General features: G+C 41.3%; 2 protein-coding genes and 1 non-coding gene across 3 annotated transcripts in view; 2 read left to right on the top strand and 1 right to left on the bottom strand.

Moving 5' to 3' along the window:
• Positions 1-18,773, bottom strand: part of cdh23 (cadherin-related 23) — a 172,409-nt gene that overhangs the window by 14,193 nt on the left and 139,443 nt on the right. The window contains exons 36-43 of the mRNA XM_030770929.1: positions 17,740-17,967; positions 3,554-3,775; positions 3,336-3,455; positions 3,019-3,199; positions 2,734-2,867; positions 793-1,002; positions 466-573; positions 187-289 (exon numbers count right to left, since the gene is read on the bottom strand). Of these exons, the coding sequence (XP_030626789.1) occupies positions 187-289; positions 466-573; positions 793-1,002; positions 2,734-2,867; positions 3,019-3,199; positions 3,336-3,455; positions 3,554-3,775; positions 17,740-17,967 (1,306 nt within the window). The remainder of the gene's footprint in view (positions 1-186; positions 290-465; positions 574-792; positions 1,003-2,733; positions 2,868-3,018; positions 3,200-3,335; positions 3,456-3,553; positions 3,776-17,739; positions 17,968-18,773) is intronic.
• trnad-guc (transfer RNA aspartic acid (anticodon GUC)) lies at positions 1,845-1,916 on the top strand. The gene has a single exon. It is a non-coding gene; the product is annotated as a tRNA-Asp (tRNA).
• On the top strand, positions 6,270-15,323 carry vsir (V-set immunoregulatory receptor). The gene is made up of 7 exons (XM_030770930.1): positions 6,270-6,393; positions 11,102-11,488; positions 12,149-12,205; positions 12,362-12,478; positions 12,929-12,956; positions 13,185-13,360; positions 14,668-15,323. The coding sequence occupies exons 1-7, from the start codon at positions 6,339-6,341 to the stop codon at positions 14,703-14,705; spliced, it is 858 nt and encodes a 285-aa protein (XP_030626790.1). The 5' UTR covers positions 6,270-6,338; the 3' UTR covers positions 14,706-15,323.

An 18,773-nucleotide genomic window follows, 5' to 3' on the forward strand; every position in this document is an offset into this window, starting at 1 on the left:
AGCAATAATCTGTGACTTTGTTAAGATGGATGATAATGAAAGAGAGAGAGAGAAAGAGAGACAGGGAGCGAGACAGAGAGAGAGAGATAGAGAGGGAGAGAGAGAGAGAGACAGGGAGCGTAGAAAGACAGAGAGAGAGAGAGAGAGAGAGAGAGAGAGAGAGAGAGAGAGAGAGAGAGGGGGCACCTGGGGGAGAGTTCTCGCTGATCTCTGCTCTGTAGCTGGTCTGGGTGAAGATGGGTTTATTATCATTTTCATCTAGCACAGTAATGACCAGGGAGTCTGAATCCTGCAGACCAGCACACACACACACACACACGCACACACACAAACATACACAGAGAGAGAGAGAGAGACAGAGAGAGAAACAGAAAAACACACACACACACGATTACCCTGTGTGTGATGAGCAGGCTCTCTGAGTAGTGTTTTGTGTGTAGTGCTGTTGTTGTTGTTCTTATTTACCCTGCGTGCAATGCGTGGATTCTCTGGATTGTCTTTGACTGTAATGGTCAGCTTGTACTCAGATACTCTCTCTCTATCCAGAGGCCTATTCACCAGCACCACACCTGTCTGAGAGAGAGAGAGAGAGAGAGAGAGAGAGAGGGGGAGGAAATGGAGAGAATAGAGGAGTAGATAGAGGTGAAAAGGTCTCTCTATCACAAATATTTGTACATCTTCCATATTTTCTAAAGATCTGAGCCCTTTCACTCTTTTTTCTCTCTACAGTTCCTCCCTTTCTAATGATCCTTCACCCTTCCCTCTCCCCCTCCCGGCCTCCCTCTCTCTCACAGTATCGTTAATGTAGAATGCTCCATCCATGTTTCCTCCTGTGATGTTGTAGGTGAGCAGAGCATTCCGGCCGCTGTCTGAATCTGTGGCCTGGATCCGAGCCACAGATGTGTGTATGGCAGCCGCTTCACTCACACTTGTGTTGTAAGGCAAATTCAGGAGAACGGGATCATTATCATTAATGTCTAAAACCACCACGCCTACCACCACCTAACAGCAGAGAGAGAGAGTGAGAGAGAGAGAGAGAGAATTACTTTGCTGATAAACAGAGTACAGTCTCAGTGTAGGGAGATAAAGTGGTAGGGTGTGTTTTTGTGTAAGTTAAGTCAGGGGCTTTGTTACTGGATAAAAATAAATACTGGTAACACTAAAAAGTACAGCTAGAGGCAAGATATGAAAGAACTTGCTCCTGGGATTTGCCATTATATGGACGGGTGGAGGTGTCTGTACTTAGTATTTAGAGCGGAATAGTACACCCTCTCTTTTTAATTATAACAACCTACCAGGGAGCCATTTATACAACATGAAAGCAGCACATTTCCAGTGATTAAAAAAATCTAAAGTGACTTTTGTTGTGGCGTTTCATATATTCGCATCTGCCACTCTATATCAGAGCAATGTCACATTTAACCTAAAAAAATGTATGACTGCGGGAAAGCGTTTGTCGAAATCTGCGTGCAACTCTAACGGCGTTTTGAACGCTTTCAGAAAATGTCGTTGAAGTTCCTCGTGTAGTCTCTTGCCAGAAACAGTACTGTTATATTTCAGGTATCTATTTCGCGTGTATAGAGTTTATATTTGCTAAACAAATGTGCTGGTTTGAATGGGTACTGTAATTGGTATTCAGTGCACGCCTTCATGTGTTTGCGTGTTTGTGCGCATTTGTGTAAGTGTATGCGTCTCTCTACGTGTGTTTGCATTTATTTAAATATTTGCGTCAGAGCTAGAATCGAAAACGCTTGAAAAGCCCAAGTCCATTCGACGAAATTTATGAGCGTAGTTACAATGATTTACATAGCTACAATAACCTGAAACCAACACTTACTGGCAACTCCTCGTTAGTATAGTGGTGAGTATCCCCGCCTGTCACGCGGGAGACCGGGGTTCGATTCCCCGACGGGGAGAAAAAAACTTTTTAGGGGAGCTTTTAGGTTTTGTCTGCCATACCCAAGCAGCTCAAGTTGACCTTCTCATTAGTTGATACTGCTCTGCACCTCCCACAGTACTGCTCCAAAATGAGTGCCTGTCTACCTCTGTATATTGTAGTAGGCGAGGGGGTTTACACTCAGCATGCATTGTTATAGCCTTGTATATAGTTCTAGTTGCTGTAATGTGCTTAGTGATCAGGATGACCACTACTTGTTATGTTGTACCTAACTGCTGAAATTACCCTGATCGAAGTTACATGTTAAATCCTATCTTTATAGAGGCAGAAATCACACTAGGCAATAAAAGAACAAATCCAACAATTGGGTACCACACAAAAGTAGTCATCCTGATTTTGAAAAATCATTATGAAAACTAAAACTATCCAATTTTTAATTCATTCCTCAACTATTCCTAGGTAGTAGAGGATTACCTCATGCTTTCAAGAGGGTTGGGGGCAATATACAGGATTTATTACTAGCATTTTCATGGGAAGATTCTATAACTATCACTTAAGGTAAAACATTTTACTTAAGATTTTCAGGTATTTACTGGTAACATATTAAGTGGACAGCACCACCTGGTTTATGTAGGGTTTTAAGATCAAGTACCCTGACTCCACCCTTGCTGTCTGTGTGTATGATATGTGTTTGTGTGTACTGTATGTATGACTGTGTGTGTGTGTGTGTGTATGTGTGCGTGTATGGTATATGTTTCTGTGGGTATGCATGAATCTCTGTACATTCTGTGTGTACATATGTGTGTGTGTGTGTGTGTGTGTGTGTGTGTAGTCACCGTGCTGCTGAGAGGTGGCGTGCCCAGGTCTCTGGCAGTCACAGTTATATTATAGTACGCTGTCGTCTCTCTGTCCAGCTCCACATCTCTCCTCACACGCAACTCCCCCTCTACTGGAGACACCACAAACTCACCTGAGTGACAGAGAAGAAGAGAAGGGGAGAGAGAGAGAGAGAGAGAGAGAGAGAGGAGACTTTGCTGGAATTACTTTGCTTTGCTGGAAATTACTTTGCTGGAAAACATCACAGTCATTTATCTGTAAACATTTGCATCTTCTGTTCTCACTTTTGAGGTCTCCAGCAGTGATGCTGTACTCTACTTTTCCATTGAGTCCTGAGTCTTGGTCCGTGGCTCTGAGGGTCAACACACGTGGCCCAGGCTGGCCCTCCGTCACCTCAAATGGGCCCTCAAACGCTTTTGGGAATGTGGGAGTCACATCATTCACATCAATGACATTTATCAACACCTGCCGACAGCCAATATGGAGAGGATTAGAGAAGACAAAACTGTGTGTGTGTGTTTGTGTGTGTGTGTGTGTGTGTGTGTGTGTGCGCGTGTGCGTGGATGTACGTGTGTGTATTATGCATTCATGTGTTGCTCACCGTTGTGCTGGATGTCAGTCGGAGAGCAGGGATTGGACACTGATCTGTTGCTGTGACAACAAGCGTGTAATGTCCATTACTGATCTCATAGTCCAGCTCCTTCACGACAACTATCATCCCCTAAAACACACACACACACACACAACGCACATAACATTCTGAAGCTATAGAACTACAGTTCTATGAATTCTGTGTTACCAGATGACAAAGGTCCTTACAGTATTGGAATAAATGCGGAATGTTTGACCCAGGTTGCCCTGGGCGATGGAATAGCGTAGGGTTCCATTAAGCCCTTCATCTGGGTCAATGGCTGTTACTGTGGCGATAGTGGCCCCGACAGTCTCTGGGCCTTCACTTAGAACAGTCACATACTCTTCCTCAGGAAACTCAGGGGCATTATCATTCTCGTCCACGATACGCACCCACACTGTGGTAGAGGTCTGTGACAAGTGGAGAAAATAACACACACACACACACACACAAATAAGTAAAAGACTCTGATGTGCAAAAAGAAAACAGGAGCATTTAAGAAAGAAAGAAAGAAAGAAAGAAAGAAAGAAAGAAAGAAAGAACACACTGTCCTCTACTTATGGTGTATGTGGGTACTACTCAGCCTTTGCAATTAAATGTGTTTTGTTTACAAAAAATTTTGTTTGCTATTACTGTCCTATATTATTGTTGCTGTCCTTTTTCTTATTCTTACTCTTATTAATTAATCACATCATCATATTACAGTTTTTTTCAATTGCTAACATGCATTGGTCAAAACTCTTCACACAGTCAGCAAAACAGAAGGATATGTGGACCAAACTGTCAATCATTTTTCATTGCTTTCATACAAAATGCATTCAATGACCACATTTTCCAAAAGCCATGAACTCTTTTCTCATTCATACTCCCCCACCTGCAAAACACCATGGATTTGCAACACATTTTAAACTGCTAACACACTGTTTTCAGAACTGTTAAAAACAAATTTAAAAAAAAGTAATGACAAATATCATGCATTTCTGCAGTAACCATATTGAATATATAGAATGTCTTAGCAGAATATTTACAATTAAATGACATAATAATCATTCCAAACACAGTTGATTGCAATTTCAGCTGAAAGCCTACCCATGTGTTGATGAGAACTTGTGGCCAAATGCAACAGAGAGGGAGGACTATACATGATTATACATGTTGTTGATGGTTTTTTTTTTTTGTAATTTCAGGAATTAGTTTTTTTTGTTTCAGCTTTTTATTTTTCACGAGTAAATTACTATATGCAAAAATAAAGAAAAAGTCAATCAAGTGAAAAAGTGTTATTCTTATTCTAAACTGATTTATGTGAAAAATCTTTCAAACTTCAAAGATAAAAGTTAATCACTTATGTAATGCTCCCTGTTGTTAGTGTTTTTGGGTCAGTGTGTTATGAATGACAATGTATGCTTCTGAGTGAGAAGTGTTGCCAGTGTATGGTCGAAAAAGTTATTTTGAGACATGTATACAGTGTTTTGGTGGTTTGAGTGACTTTTGGAGGTGAGATTAACTGCTTGGCCAAGATATATGTTGGTAATACAGACTGCATGCGTTTTGGAAAAGTGGCTTAAGTGTTGAACGATGCTTGTTAGCAACTGAAAAAACTGTAATGTGTGACATGATACACACACACACACACACACACACACACACACACATGCAATGTCTAAATGTGCATGTGTGTGTGTGTGTGTACATCAAACATATATGTATATATCAAATCCCTAGTATGCAACATAGTATTCATAAATGTCAAATGTTTATGTATACTTTTGATTCATATAAGGGGAATTTAGGTCATCAGAAAGAAATGAGAAAAGGTCACGAGAATGAAAAAAGTAATTATTGAAATTACATTTTGCATTGTAATAATTAAGAGTTTGTTCTGTGATTTTTTTTATTTGATGAGGTAAACCCATATTCTAACACTAACCATAAACCCCAGAATATGCTTATAACAGTGAGAGTGCAATGCTCTCAATTACACTAATTAAACCGAAACACAGATAGAGAGAGAGAGAGAGAGAGAGAGAGAGAGAGAGGGAGGAAATGGGGAGAATAGAGGAGTAGATAGAGGTGAAAAGTCTTTGGTTGGGACTGGCATAACTAGTTTGGATACAACTTTGTATTTCTTTATATGTGCATACGTTAAAGCAAACTACTGGAACTTGTTAGCATTCCAGCTTGTCTTGTTTAACGTGCTTTCAAATGTTTTGGGTTCAGTGTTCAGCAGTGACATTTCTGTCTACGTTGTTTCCGTGTTTTTGGTTATAAACCTAAACTAGTTGATGCAATGATGATTACATGCCGCACTGTTAAAAAAAAAAAAAAAAAAAAAAGAAATAAAGAAAAAAGGCCAATTCAAACTTAAAAGGTTTCACGTAACATTCACATTTTTAAATAAGAAGCTAACTGAATAACTTAAGAAGGCTAAACAATAGGCTATCCTGAAATTTTAAGTTGGATTTTTTTTTTTTATATCAAGTCAAATACTCATTAATTTAGTATTAAAGTAATAAACAATTTCTGTCAGGGCGCTGTGACTAATGACATTTAAATTACTGTAAAAGTGACTTTTCTATAGCTTCATCATCACTCTCGATTAACATAACCTTTCTCATTCTACCCTTCGCTGTTTGGGTGAGAGTACTGAAGGGTCGGGGCCTTGGGCGGGGCCAAGGGTGCTAGTGAACACGCCCCCTTTCCTCCTGTAGATGGTATTTTACAGTGTCTAACGGCGCACTTGGGTTGCGCTCTTCGTTGACAGAACAGACGCAACAAAAGTGAGCCTCAATACCAACGCAATAGCATATTGGCTTCTTACTTAATTTATTTCATTTTGTCCTTAAGTTTGAGTAAGAAACATTTAGTTTTAACAGATAATAAAATAAACAAGACGGCGATTAAAAGGGCAATTGTGAAGTGAAAACCTAAAAGACTGACACATTTGCAGTGGTGTCTGACCCCGGGATTGTATCGATGGATCTGACGGTCGCTGTTTGTCTCTGTGCTCTTCTGTCTGGCATTGCTCAAGGTAAATAAACTTTAGCTGCTCTACTGGTGGCTTGTCATTCCATGCTCCTTGAAATGTTGTTTGTTTTACTATCTATGAGGACAAGGTAATGGCAACACATGTTTAAACCTGTTGAGATGTTTCTGTCCTTGTCATAGCTGCGGGCTGGAGAGTCAACAATACGTTCCTTGAACCTCTGAACAAGAATTTATCAAATAGCCCACTCGGCATAAACGACTGAACCTCTTTTTTCCCCTCAGAGGTTACTGCAAACAATGCATTCAGGGTCGGAACAGAATCAGTATGAGAGATTTCAACTAGTGGAGAAATCATAAACATAGTCAAAAAGTTCTTTTTTTCTAATGTTATTTCCTCTTTCAAAAGATAGCGATAGACAAAAGTAGAGAGCAAAACAGGCTAAGAACATCTAAGGGATTTGTCCCATTACACTCTAAAAATTTTGCCAAACAATAATTTTATACATTTTTAATTGTAATCTGTAGACACCAGGACGATTTATGAATCTGCAAAATGCCTGTCGTGAGGGGAGAAGAACTGTCGCTCAGATGCCAAACTGTCAGCCTTAAACAATTCGCTACGAGATACAAGACATCTGCTGTTTTAATTTCCTGTTTTTGACCGAAATATATGCAGTCTTGGCTCTGTAGTCAGGGAGTGGCAGCAGCAGAAAATACAGGGGCAGAGCTGGCCAACTTTAGTCGAAAGTCTTAAGTTTTGTGTTAGAACTTGACTCTGACCCTTGCGCTTTGACACCGTGTGAAACGTAAAGTCAAGCCGGAATTTAAAAAAAAAAAGGGGTCCATTCTCTCTTCGCAACCGCAGCTTTGTTTTTCAAGCTCCCACTTCTGAACATCTGGCACAGAGTTTGTTTAACACTCCCCCCTCTCCCCAGAATGAGAGAAAATTTGCAGCTGTTGCGCAAACTGCGAATCTGTAATTGAGTTCAAATAAACTGAAGGCGCAAAATGATCTCACACTGGAATATTTGATATTTACAACAAAACTCTCACATCGCTAACTCGGATTCAAAGTGGAAGAGCAGCCTACAGAAATATATAACAGTTACTGATGTTGTACCTATTTTAATTCTACTATCAATCGTAGAATTTACAGCGGGCAAATAGCCAACGTGTTTATTTGATAGACTAGACGAAGAGGATAGTGTTAAATTTTTCTAAGTCTTGATTTGGTACTGGAGCGCCTAAGCAGGCCTACGTGAAGATATTGCCTTTAACCGCATACACCGAGGGTGGAGGAAATGAAACTAGCACAATCCTTTTTACGTAACTACACTTTTTTAAACCTGAGCTCGAAAACGAGCGCATCATTCGAGTCTACAGTCGAAAGATCGCTATTTTGCTTGCATTTGCAGCGTTTCAAGTTACATGATCAGTGTTCTTTTTCTTCCACGGTGAATTTGCTTTATCTTTTATTTTTATGATTTAAACGTCTTATTGTAGGAATGTGGAGCAGGAAGTGCAGTACACGATAACTGAAAGTAGTTCAGGTGTAAATTAGAGCAGATTAAACCGCTACACACTGCATAGCCACATGCGCTGATGATTTCGTCCAATTGCCGGTCAGTCCAGATAGAGAAGCAAGAGAAAAGGTGGTTATTGGCATTTTGACTCACTACTTATGAACTAAAGCGTGTTGAGATGGGCACCACCCTGTGGGCGACAGCTATAGTAGTATGAGTTCGTTTTGTCTGCAGCTTTGTTTCGCACGTTTCCTTCCTTTAACGTTTGCAAAGATAAGCTCCGCAGCACTCAGAAATCTGAGAGAGATGTCTTATTGTTCTCTTACAGTTCTTTGACATGATGCCACACCTTTCTGATGTTGTAATGGGTTTAGTGGAGGGAGAGAGAGAGAGAGAGAGGGTGGAGGGAGAGAGGGAGAGAGAGAGAGAGGGTGGAGGGAGAGAGGGAAAGAGAGAGAGAGTGATATTGGGTCATTGCGGATGTAGTCTTTGGCTGGTCTGCAGGGTGCCTGAATGAACTCCTGCTGTCTGGACTCTCCTCTGGGGAGCAGAGGTCTCACTTTGTCCTCTGCTCCACATTGATCCCTAACCTTTACACACTGCCTAATAAGAAAATATCAGATGCTTTGCAGCAAAACCAGCTTTTAAGAATTTTGGAGATGCCTAATTGCTTTTGATGTAGAACACTCTATGTGCATGCATGTGCGTCCGTGTGTGTGCATGTGTGTGTGTGAGAGAGAGAGATAGCCAGCTTCCTGGAGCTTCATTCTGACTTGACCCCCATGAACTGACTTCAGAGGGGAAGATATGGTGATCTTTCACCTTTTAGGCTCACTTTCACATCCAAAAGGGGTGCTAGTTTGTATTAAGCAGTGTGTAGGTTCGTGGTAAAGATGAGTGTGAATATATATATTTCTTGTTTTGTGAAGCCAAAAAAAGTGAGCAAAGTTCTTAAAGTGAAAAGAAAAAAAGTGAAATACTAAACCTAAAATCTTTACCCAGAGTTTCTCCCTTCATAGATGAACTCCAGACTATAAAACCTTAGAGTGATCTTTGATCAGCTCTGACATGGAGTAGTGTCTTTTTAACCAGTGGGCAGTCCCTGTGTTTGTGACAGGACAAAACAGATACTGTTTGCAACATGATACAGGAAGACACTGGCTCCTGCAGAGGAGAGGGTGTTCTACACTCAGAACTCCCCACTGTTTCTATTAGCACCTCTTAATGGATGAGTTAATCTAGAGAGAGAGAATTGTGTGTGCGTGTGTGTGTGTGTGTGTTTACAGGGGGGCTACAGAAGTTTGTCTTGGTAAACATTAACACAGACTCATGCAAATCTAATGGCAGATAATAGAGGTTATGTGCATGTTATTTTGAGGGTGATAGAAGACATTGTCTGTATTTTTCCCCTATACATATTATGTTTTAACATTGAGAGTCAGGCTCTCTCTCTCTCTCTCTCTCTCTCTTTCTCTATGTATCATTTAACTGTGAGAAAGAGGCTGTGTGTGCTGTGTTGATGTTAATGCAGTGTAATGGAAGCCAGTGCACAGAAGCAGGGATTTATTGGGTTTGTGATGATGGCTGTCACACAGCAGGCCAATATTACCTGTATCCCTGACAAAGATGAGAAAGATTGAGACTGGAGGGCAAACAGAGGCCAGAACACCCCAACTCTCTCTCTCTCTCTCTCTCTCTCTCAACTGCAGCTCTGTCATTGGCTGAGGCATAAGAGCAGGGTATGTATGTCTGTGTATGGGCATATATATACATTGAGTGACTGTTTATATGTATGTATCTGTATGTTGTGATTGTGCATTATATTGTATGTGTGTATGTGTTGAGGGATTAAGTCCAATAGCCACAGGGCTGTTTTCCCATGCCATAAGGAAAGGTGTGATATGGAAGCTGGCTTTGAGTTGAGAGGCTGAAACCGGATTGTCAAGGTGAAAGCCACTCTCTTGGGGCTTGAAAGGAGGCACAGGACAATGGGAATAATGCAGACTAAAGAGGGAATAAGAGAACTAGGTGGGCAGCATGAAACTGGAGCAACTCCAAAACTCCATTGTCCTTCAGACTGACAGGAACAACCTAAGGGAACTCAGCTCACAGCTAATCACTCTGCCTGGATTTCCTATTGCTCTTCCTGACACACACACACACACACACACACACACACACACACACACAGGGGGAGAAGGACACAGGGTCACAGACATGGTGGCTACTGTATTTTCAAACAGAAAATGATATTGTGTGTGTGTGTGTGTGTGTGTGAGACAGTTAAGCAACTAAGGGTAAAACAGAAATAATTATGTCAGTCTGTACTGTAGAATAGACCTGAGTACACCATTTCACTAGAGAAAATCTTTGTAGTGACACCTCTTGTCTCTCTCACACTATGTCTTTTCAACACACACACACACACACACACACACACACACACACACACAGGATATGCAATCTATTGTAGACAGACCACAAAAAACCTCCTCACTGCTGCAGCACACTCACAAACACATGGTGGTTGGACTGTTAAATAATGTGAGACTGTTTGTAAGATTGGGGGGGGGGCGGCTTATTTCCCTACAACTGGTGAATGTTGTGTGTATGTGTCTCTCTCTCTTTAAAGACATGCACTGTGTTTGTGTGTGTATGTCTCTCACATTTACATATGTTCGGTTAGTCATACGACACCACAGCAAGAAACATGGTAGACACCACACACACACACACACAAAGCACTCAAACACAGTGTCACAGTCTTTGCGGCTGTTTTGTCTGTTCGACTGCACGTAGTCAGCACCTTCAGGTTCCTTGATCTCACCATCACTCAGGCTATACAGGAAATGTATGTGTGTGTGCATATGTAAAGTATATGTATATGTAAATGTATATGCAAAATGTGTTTCCTGGTACAAGTATATAAAATGTTTGTGTAAAATGTCTTTCCTGGTACGAGTATATAAAATGTATGTGTAAAATGTGTTTCCTGGTACGAGTATATAAAATGTATGTCTAAAATGTGTTAAACCTTTAGGATAATGGGAATGGTATGCTCTGTAGTGAGATTCTCATTTTTTAAACCCGTTGCATGACTGTTTTGAGGAACAGAGTTCCAATTCAATTCAGTTTAATTCAGTTCAATCACGGTTGCTTTATGAGCTTGGCTTTCCATGAGAATGACTCTCTCTCTCTCTCTCTCTCTCTCTCTCTCTATCTCTTTAGCCAACAGGGACACACATCATTCTCTGAGTCTGTCTGTACCACACTTATACTACATCTGCCCTGAAGGTGCCAACGTCACCCTGCGCTGCACCCTGTCTGGTGCCAAAGCTCATCCTAATGACAAAGTCCATCAGATGTGGCACTTTACTCCGCATCAGGACCAGCATTGCCACGAACGCATTCGTTCACCACCTCACCATAGTAACCACTCTGCGGAGGGAGTACAGTTCGGCATAGCTAAGGACTCATTGTGGGTGACTTTGAAGGATGTCAGAAGGTCTGATCAGGGCAAATATTGCTGTTTTGCAGCAGACTTTCACGTCGAAAATCACAAGCCCGTAGTTGATCAGAGAGCTCGCAACCACCTACTGCTTACCATCACTCCACGTAAGAGAGCTTTGTGTGTGTGCGGGTGTGTGTACGTGAGTGTAAGAAGAGACGTGTGTACTTGAATATATATGTAAGGAATTACAGGTGTATGTATATGTTTGAGACAGAGAGATAGTAAACAGAGAGAAGTTATATATGAGTTGAAATTCCTGTCTGTGTGTTGTGTGTGTGTGTGTGTGTGTGTGTATGGAGAGAGAGAGAGAGAGAGAGAGAGAGAGAGAGAGAGAGTACATCTACTATTAGAAAGAGAAGTTCCCACAATGCTTATGTCTTAAATTCAAAACCAAAAAAATTAGTGTTAAGGTCAGTAGGTGTGTTTGATGTATATATAGAAAATTCCAGTACACATTCCAAATTCTATCTATATTGTTTTGTTAGTTGTATGGTAGTAAGCCATGTATGTCATGTTTTCAGAGTGTGTGTTGCAGTGTGATATTTTTAGAATGTGGGTTGTAGTTATATGCCAGTAAAGTTTATGTGTGTACGTATGTGTACGTATGTGATATTTTTAGAGTGTGAGTTGGAGTTATATGCTAGTAAAGGGAATGTGTGTGTATGTTATATGACAGTAAAGTGTGTGTGTGTGTGTATCATATTTTTAGAGTGTGTGTTGTACTTATATCCCAATAAAGTGTGTGTGGTGTGGTCTGTCTGTAGGGCGAGGGCGAAATGACAGTCTGCAGTGTACAGTCCAAGACTTCAAAGCCACAGATGGTAAATGCTGAAGTACACACCCTTATTCATACTTCTCTGATTTAAGAGGGCCATTCCATTTGTATATTTTATTTCTGTTCATCTCGGTCTGTCTCTCTCTCTCTCTCTCTCTCTTTCTCTCTCTCTCTCTCTCTCTCTCTCTCTCTCTCTCTCCAGGGTCATCGTCAGCAGCTGCTGGACTGGCCACAGCAGCGTGCATTATGGGTATTCTGTGCTTGCCCTTCATCCTGTTTCTAGTTTATAAGCAGAGACAAGGGGTTTTGAGCAACCGCCGTAAGTTTCAACACCCAAACACAACATTTACATACAAACACAGTACACACACACACACACGCACACACACACACAGTTTCCGTAAGTTTCAACACCCAAACACAACATTTACATCATACAAACACAGTACACACACACACACACACACTCACACAATGCTGCCATTGTTACTTAGGCTGCCATTATGACTGCCATTATTTCCATCAGTACAACAGAAGTTGCCAGTTGAATAGCAGGAGCATGTCTTGCCCTCACCATTAGCTTCAGATCAGGAGTGTGTGTGTGTGTGTATGTGTGTGTGTGTGTGTGCACGTGTGTGTATGTGTGTGTGCGTCCAACTGTATCCGCATGCACGTCTGTGATATTTCCTGTGTCAAAGTCTGTATGATTGAATAAAGCAGTCAATGCTCTGTTGTTTCTTGTTTCCTTTTCCTCTTTTCACACACAAAGGTGCGCACGAGCTCGTCCGCATGGACAGGTGAGTTTCCCACTGCAGTCGACATAGTAACAAGCACCAACGCAGCAGCAAACACAGCTGTGGCCGGGTCATGTCTCCTAGGAACAACACTCACAGCTGCTTATGAGATTACACAATGCCATCCAAAATGTAGTAGTCCCAGCATTGTTATTCTTCTCTCTGTCTTTCTCTCTCTGTCTCTCTCTCTCTTGTTCTTTCTTATATTTTTTGTTTCTTTTCCTACTTCAGTGAGGCTCGTGGTCACGAGAATCCCGTGTATATGGGTGAGTCTCCACAGACTAAAACACGGACTGTGTCACAGATTCTCACTCGCCAATCGTCCGAGACAGGGCGCCACCTTCTGGCTGATCCTGGAACTCCGTTCACACCACAGTCAAATGATAATGTCTTCTTCCACGCAAATGGTATGGCACTTTGGCAAAAACAGTGCATCTCTCTCTTTCTCTCTCTCTCTCTGTTCCTCTCTCTCTCTCTCTCTCTCTCTCTCTCTCTCACACACACACACAGACCTCTATACAGTAATGTAGCATGTTACACTCATTTGTCACTAAACATGCTGTCAATAAACATGGCACACGTATACACACACACACAGACACTCAGCTGGGTATACGGAGTCATTCCCAGAATAATGTTTCAGATCTCCTACCCTGTCAACTTCTGCAGCTGTCTGACCACACACACACACACACAGACTGCTATGACATGGTGTGTGTTTCAATGACAACGATACAAGTGGAAATGTGTGTTATGATCTGTGAGGGGCACCTGCAGACATTCCTTAGATTCCCTCCTGAATATCCCACTTCCTGTAAGTCCCTTTAACAAACATACACCAATACATGAAGGCACACACACACACCACACAAACACACACAAATTGGTGAAGTGTGGACAAACTGACCTTTAACTCAGTGGAATTTTACAGAGTCCATTTCTGCTTTTACATACGTCACACATTTGATAGTTTCTGCTTTTAGCTTCTGTTCTAGTGCATTTTCACAGTTTCTGCTCACGAGTTTGTGATCACATGAGTGTTTGTGTGCCGATACTATATTTCATGTTTCTGTGTATAAGTGTGTGTGTGAGAGTGAATGGGTTTGTTTGTGTTTGATAGCTGTGTTTCTGTGTGGAAGTGTATGTGTGTGTGTGTGTGTGTGTGTGTGAGAGAGAGTGTATTGGTGTGTCCATGCATGTTTTATGTGTGAATGTTATCTTTCCTTATATAAGAGTGTCTGTGTGAGTGAATGGGTGTGTTAATATGGGAATGCTTTATTTCTGTGTTTAAGTGTGTGAGTGTGTGTGTTCACTGATTAATGGTGGGTTATGTGTTGTTAGCAGTGATAATATAAGGCACATGATTGGGTGATTATACATTATGCACTGTATGTATTCAGTTCTATCCATGTTAATTCACGCACATGGTATTTTCATGTGTTTGTGTGTTCTATTGAGTTTAAATCTTGTAGTCTGGATTAATGTGTTTGTCATGTGTTTGTGTGTTTTATTAAGTGTAAATCTAGTAGCCTGTATTAAGGTGTTTGTCATGTGTTTGTGTGTTTTACTGAATGTAAATGTTGTAGTCTGTATTAATGTGTTTATAAATGTGTTTGTGTGTTTGATAGAGTGTAAATTTTGTAGTGTTTATTAATGTGTTTTATTAATGTTGTAGTGTTTATTAATGTGTTTGTGATGTGTTTGTGTGTTACAGAGCCTATCCCAGAGAGTCCTGACATCATGCAGGTCTAAAAGGAATGGATGGATTCAACATTTTTTCATTCTCAGCCTTAAGAAATGCCTCACACTTTTTCTCCTCCACTTTTTTCCTTGCCTGTCATCCCACTATCCCTCCATCCCTTTGTCCTGTCCCAGGGGAAAACAGTGACTATGCATGGATCAAGAGGGGGGGGGGGATAAACCACAAAAAAAGAAAGAAGACAGACATATTTACCACCTGCACAAACAGCCTACGGCTGACGGGAACTCATTTTCTCAGCACTTTGTTTCACTGGGGGTTGCTATGCCTGTGACGCTTTGCAAAACAGGTTTCATGGCCGGTTATGGGGGCAAACTTCCAGAACATTCCAAGACTGAGGAGGAATTTTGGCGCTTCAGGGTTTTTGTTGAAGGGGAATAGAACTGGCAGATTTTGGAGACGCCTTGTTAAATGTTTTGAGTCCTTTTTTCTGACCATAATTCTGTTGTTTCAGAATTTCAAGCAGATGTTGTTAAGTTACCTTGATGTTGTGCTGTTTCACATCTCTGACATAGCTATAGCGTGAACATTTGTTATGTCCTAATATGATTCTTTGCTCTGGTTCTGAAATGGGCTCAAATTGGGCAAAGTAGAATCCATTGCCCTTCTCTTCTCTTCTCTTCTCTTCTCTTCTCTTCTCTTCTCTTCTCTTCTCTTCTCTTCTCTTCTCTTTAAAATTTGCTCTACTTCAGAAACTTGTAATTACTACTAATGCTGTTGAGTGCTGTGCTACTATCTTGCTACCTTGCAGTTTCTCTGTGCATGAGTGCCAAAAAGACTTTGAACTCACACCCTCTCTCTCTTGCTCTCTCTCTCTCTCATATTCTCTCTGTGTGCATTGCTAGAGGTAAACGTTCTCTGCAGCAGATCACATCTGTCAAGGACTATAAAAGCCAGATCACATCTGTAAAGGACTATAAAAATCAGCACAAGCCTACAAGTCTAGCTTCTCCAAGATTAACAAATTTCCCATGAGGTATTTATGTAGCATCTATGGCGGGCACTGTATCTATGTGTGTGTGTGTGTGTGTCTGTATCTATGTGTGTGTGTGTGTGTCTGTGTCTGTGTGTGTCTCTGCAGTTTCCAAAAATGCAGTTTATTCAGCCCATTTAAGGAAAGATTTATTAGTTTTTCATCAAAGTAACCTTCAGCTCAAATACTGTCCTTGTTCCAAGGACACTTCTTGTTAGAAACTCCAACCCAATTTAACTGTTTTATCATGAGAAGAAGAGAGTGACCAGATGAAAAAATGGTGAACCTTTCTTTGAAGAGCGTTCTGAGTAGCTGATGAGGTGTTAGTGCCTGCATTGGGCTGTGCAGTTTTCTTCCTCACTCAAAATATATAATTGATTTTTATTTTTATATTACTTTTTGATATTTACCATGTATGTTTTTAATATGACTTTAGAAATATATGGGTGTGTATGTATGTATGAAAGTGCTTTTGTTAAGTATATCTTTCTACTGCCTTAAGTGGTAATTGTCAATCACATTTGACAGAGACAAGTCATGTCAAGACAAATTGTCCTAATGAGAAGTTGTCTACCAAAATATCAGAGGAGGAACTTTGACCTGTTTATAGATGGAGAAGGAATTAAGAGAGGAACTGTGATAAAACTGTGTCACATTGAAACAGCATTTTATCTTAAACAGCACCTACTACTGGTCGTTGTAGTGCAGCACACTGGACACTGAACTTAGCCAAGGATCACACAAGCACAAACACCTGCAGGAATAATTTAGGAAAACAGGGTAACACAACAGTAAATGCTGGTGTGTGTGTGCGTGTGTGTGTGTGTACGTGTGTGTGTGTACGTGTGTGTGTGTGTGTGTGTGTGTGTGTGTGTGCATACGTGCATGTTAATAACTGCACAAAGTAGTCAGTCTGTGGAATTTTTATATAACTGTTGTATAGAACTCTAGACTTTTCTCTTTTTTTGCTTCAGTAAATTCACCTTTGTGAAATAAAACCAAAGATCTGTTCATTTGCAATGTGTCTGGCATTGTGTGTGAATGAGTGTTTTGTGTGTGTTTGTGTGAGTGTGCATCAGGAGAGACTTTGACTAAGTAATTATAACTGTCCAGTGAAGGACTGGACAAACTGTCAGACCCTCTATTCTGCACACTGGGATTCGTGTTTGTGGCTTTGCCAGAAGTCAGAGGTCACCAAGAGGTCAGGGAATCTCTCCGTGGTGAACAAACTGCTCATGGACAAAATCTGCCAGTGACCTTCATCACCTGTTGAGGAGGATGAAGCTGTTTTCTGTCTTTCTAATGCTTTAAAATCACTCCTTTTACTGACTCTTGAAGAACACAGCTCACTGTAAACATACTTCTCCATCAGAAAGCTAATATTAGTAATGATATTACTCATCATTTAGTGTGTGACATCTGTAACGTGAGGGGAGACAATTGACATGTTGATACAAATAACATACTGCTTGAAAACACGCACACACACAACAGTAGAGGAATGTTTCAAACGGGTATCGAAACACCACGGGGTGTTGAAACAGGAAGTTTCAGTGCACTTCAGAAGGAAACTTCCTTTTTCCTAAAACGAAACGCACGAGCGTCGTTTCCTGTTTTTGCTCGTTACGGTAAATTTGTTTCTCCATGAGGCTCTGAGAAATGTTTGAAGGAAAGTGTTTTAAGGAAATGTATAAAAATAACAAATCTGCCTAACTTCAGCCAGCTGATGGTAAAAAAAACCCGCAACTGTTGCAGCGTCAAGTCTTGACTTTCCACATGGAGTTACACAGCGGCTGCAAATCTGAATATGTCAGAATAAAGGAAAAGCTCTGAGAAAACGGATTATATCTTAATTTACAACGAACAACTGAATCCGTACAGTTACAACATTCATTTTTGTTATTTTATGCATTTGTTATTTTAAAGTAATTTTCTGAAACTTTTTGAATTATCCTGAGTGTCACTGTTTCTAGCCAAGCAGTGTAGCTGCCCAGGGAACAGCATTAACCCACACATTAACACACACTCTGTCTCTCTCCCTCACACTCTCATACCGATCGTGGTGGTGTCCCATCATCCTCCACGGTCACAGTGAGCTGGTACTCTTGTTGGCGTTCGCGGTCAGGGGGGGACGGCCTAGTCACCATCTCTCCCGTTATACGGTCCATTCTGAAGGTCAGGTCCTGGTTGCCAGCGGTGATGTAATAGGATAACATGGCATTGGGCCCAATGTCCCGGTCTGTGGCTACTACCCTCAGTACAGATGTGCCTCCACCTACGTTCTACAACACACACACACACACACACAAATTTACAGTTTGTTCTCCCTGTGTTTGAGTGGGTTTCCTCTGGGGGCTCTAGTTTCCCCCCACCACAAAGACATGCATGCTAGGATTAGTACTCCTGTCAGTGATCTTGACCAAGGCACTGGCAAAAAGACCTGGAGTTAGTCCCCAGGCACTGGCGGCAGCTCCTAGCTCTTAGTGTGTGTGTGTGCTCACTGGTGTTTAAATGGGTTAAATGCAGAGGCTGCATTTCACTGCTCACTGCTGAGTGTGTATGTGACAAATAAAGCACTTCTTCTCTTAAACAATCCAGTAAATGAGGCAATTGCCTGTGCCTCATGTAGCACATGTGAATGACACACTGTTTGTTATGTATAGGGCTGTGGCAGTGTAATGCTTGGCTCATAATGCTCTCAGCACATGTCAGAAACGTTCTCCTCTGTGGTTCTCCTCTCAGCACGTGTTAGAACCGTTCTCCTCTGTGGTTCTTCTCTCCGGTTATTTCTTTAAGGTCTCAAATCTGGTAAACAGTGGGAGCGTCTGAGGTCTTCAGAAACTGAAATACAGCTGAGACCCTGAAGGGTGTAATTTTACATGCTGAATACAGCATGTACTTAAAGACATCTACAATTGTTTAGAAACTGCTTTAGAAGTCTCTTTGCTAGCACCACTCGTTATCTAAGCCACTTACCCTAATTAGGGTCGCAGGGGATGCTGGAGGGGATGCTCTCCCATTATTCACTGGCAGCCCATTGCAGGGCAGACACAAACATATTCACGCACTCATCCATACCTAGCCTGAC

This window comes from Chanos chanos, chromosome 4, assembly GCF_902362185.1.
Source record: "Chanos chanos chromosome 4, fChaCha1.1, whole genome shotgun sequence".
Taxonomy (NCBI): Eukaryota; Metazoa; Chordata; class Actinopteri; order Gonorynchiformes; family Chanidae; genus Chanos; species Chanos chanos.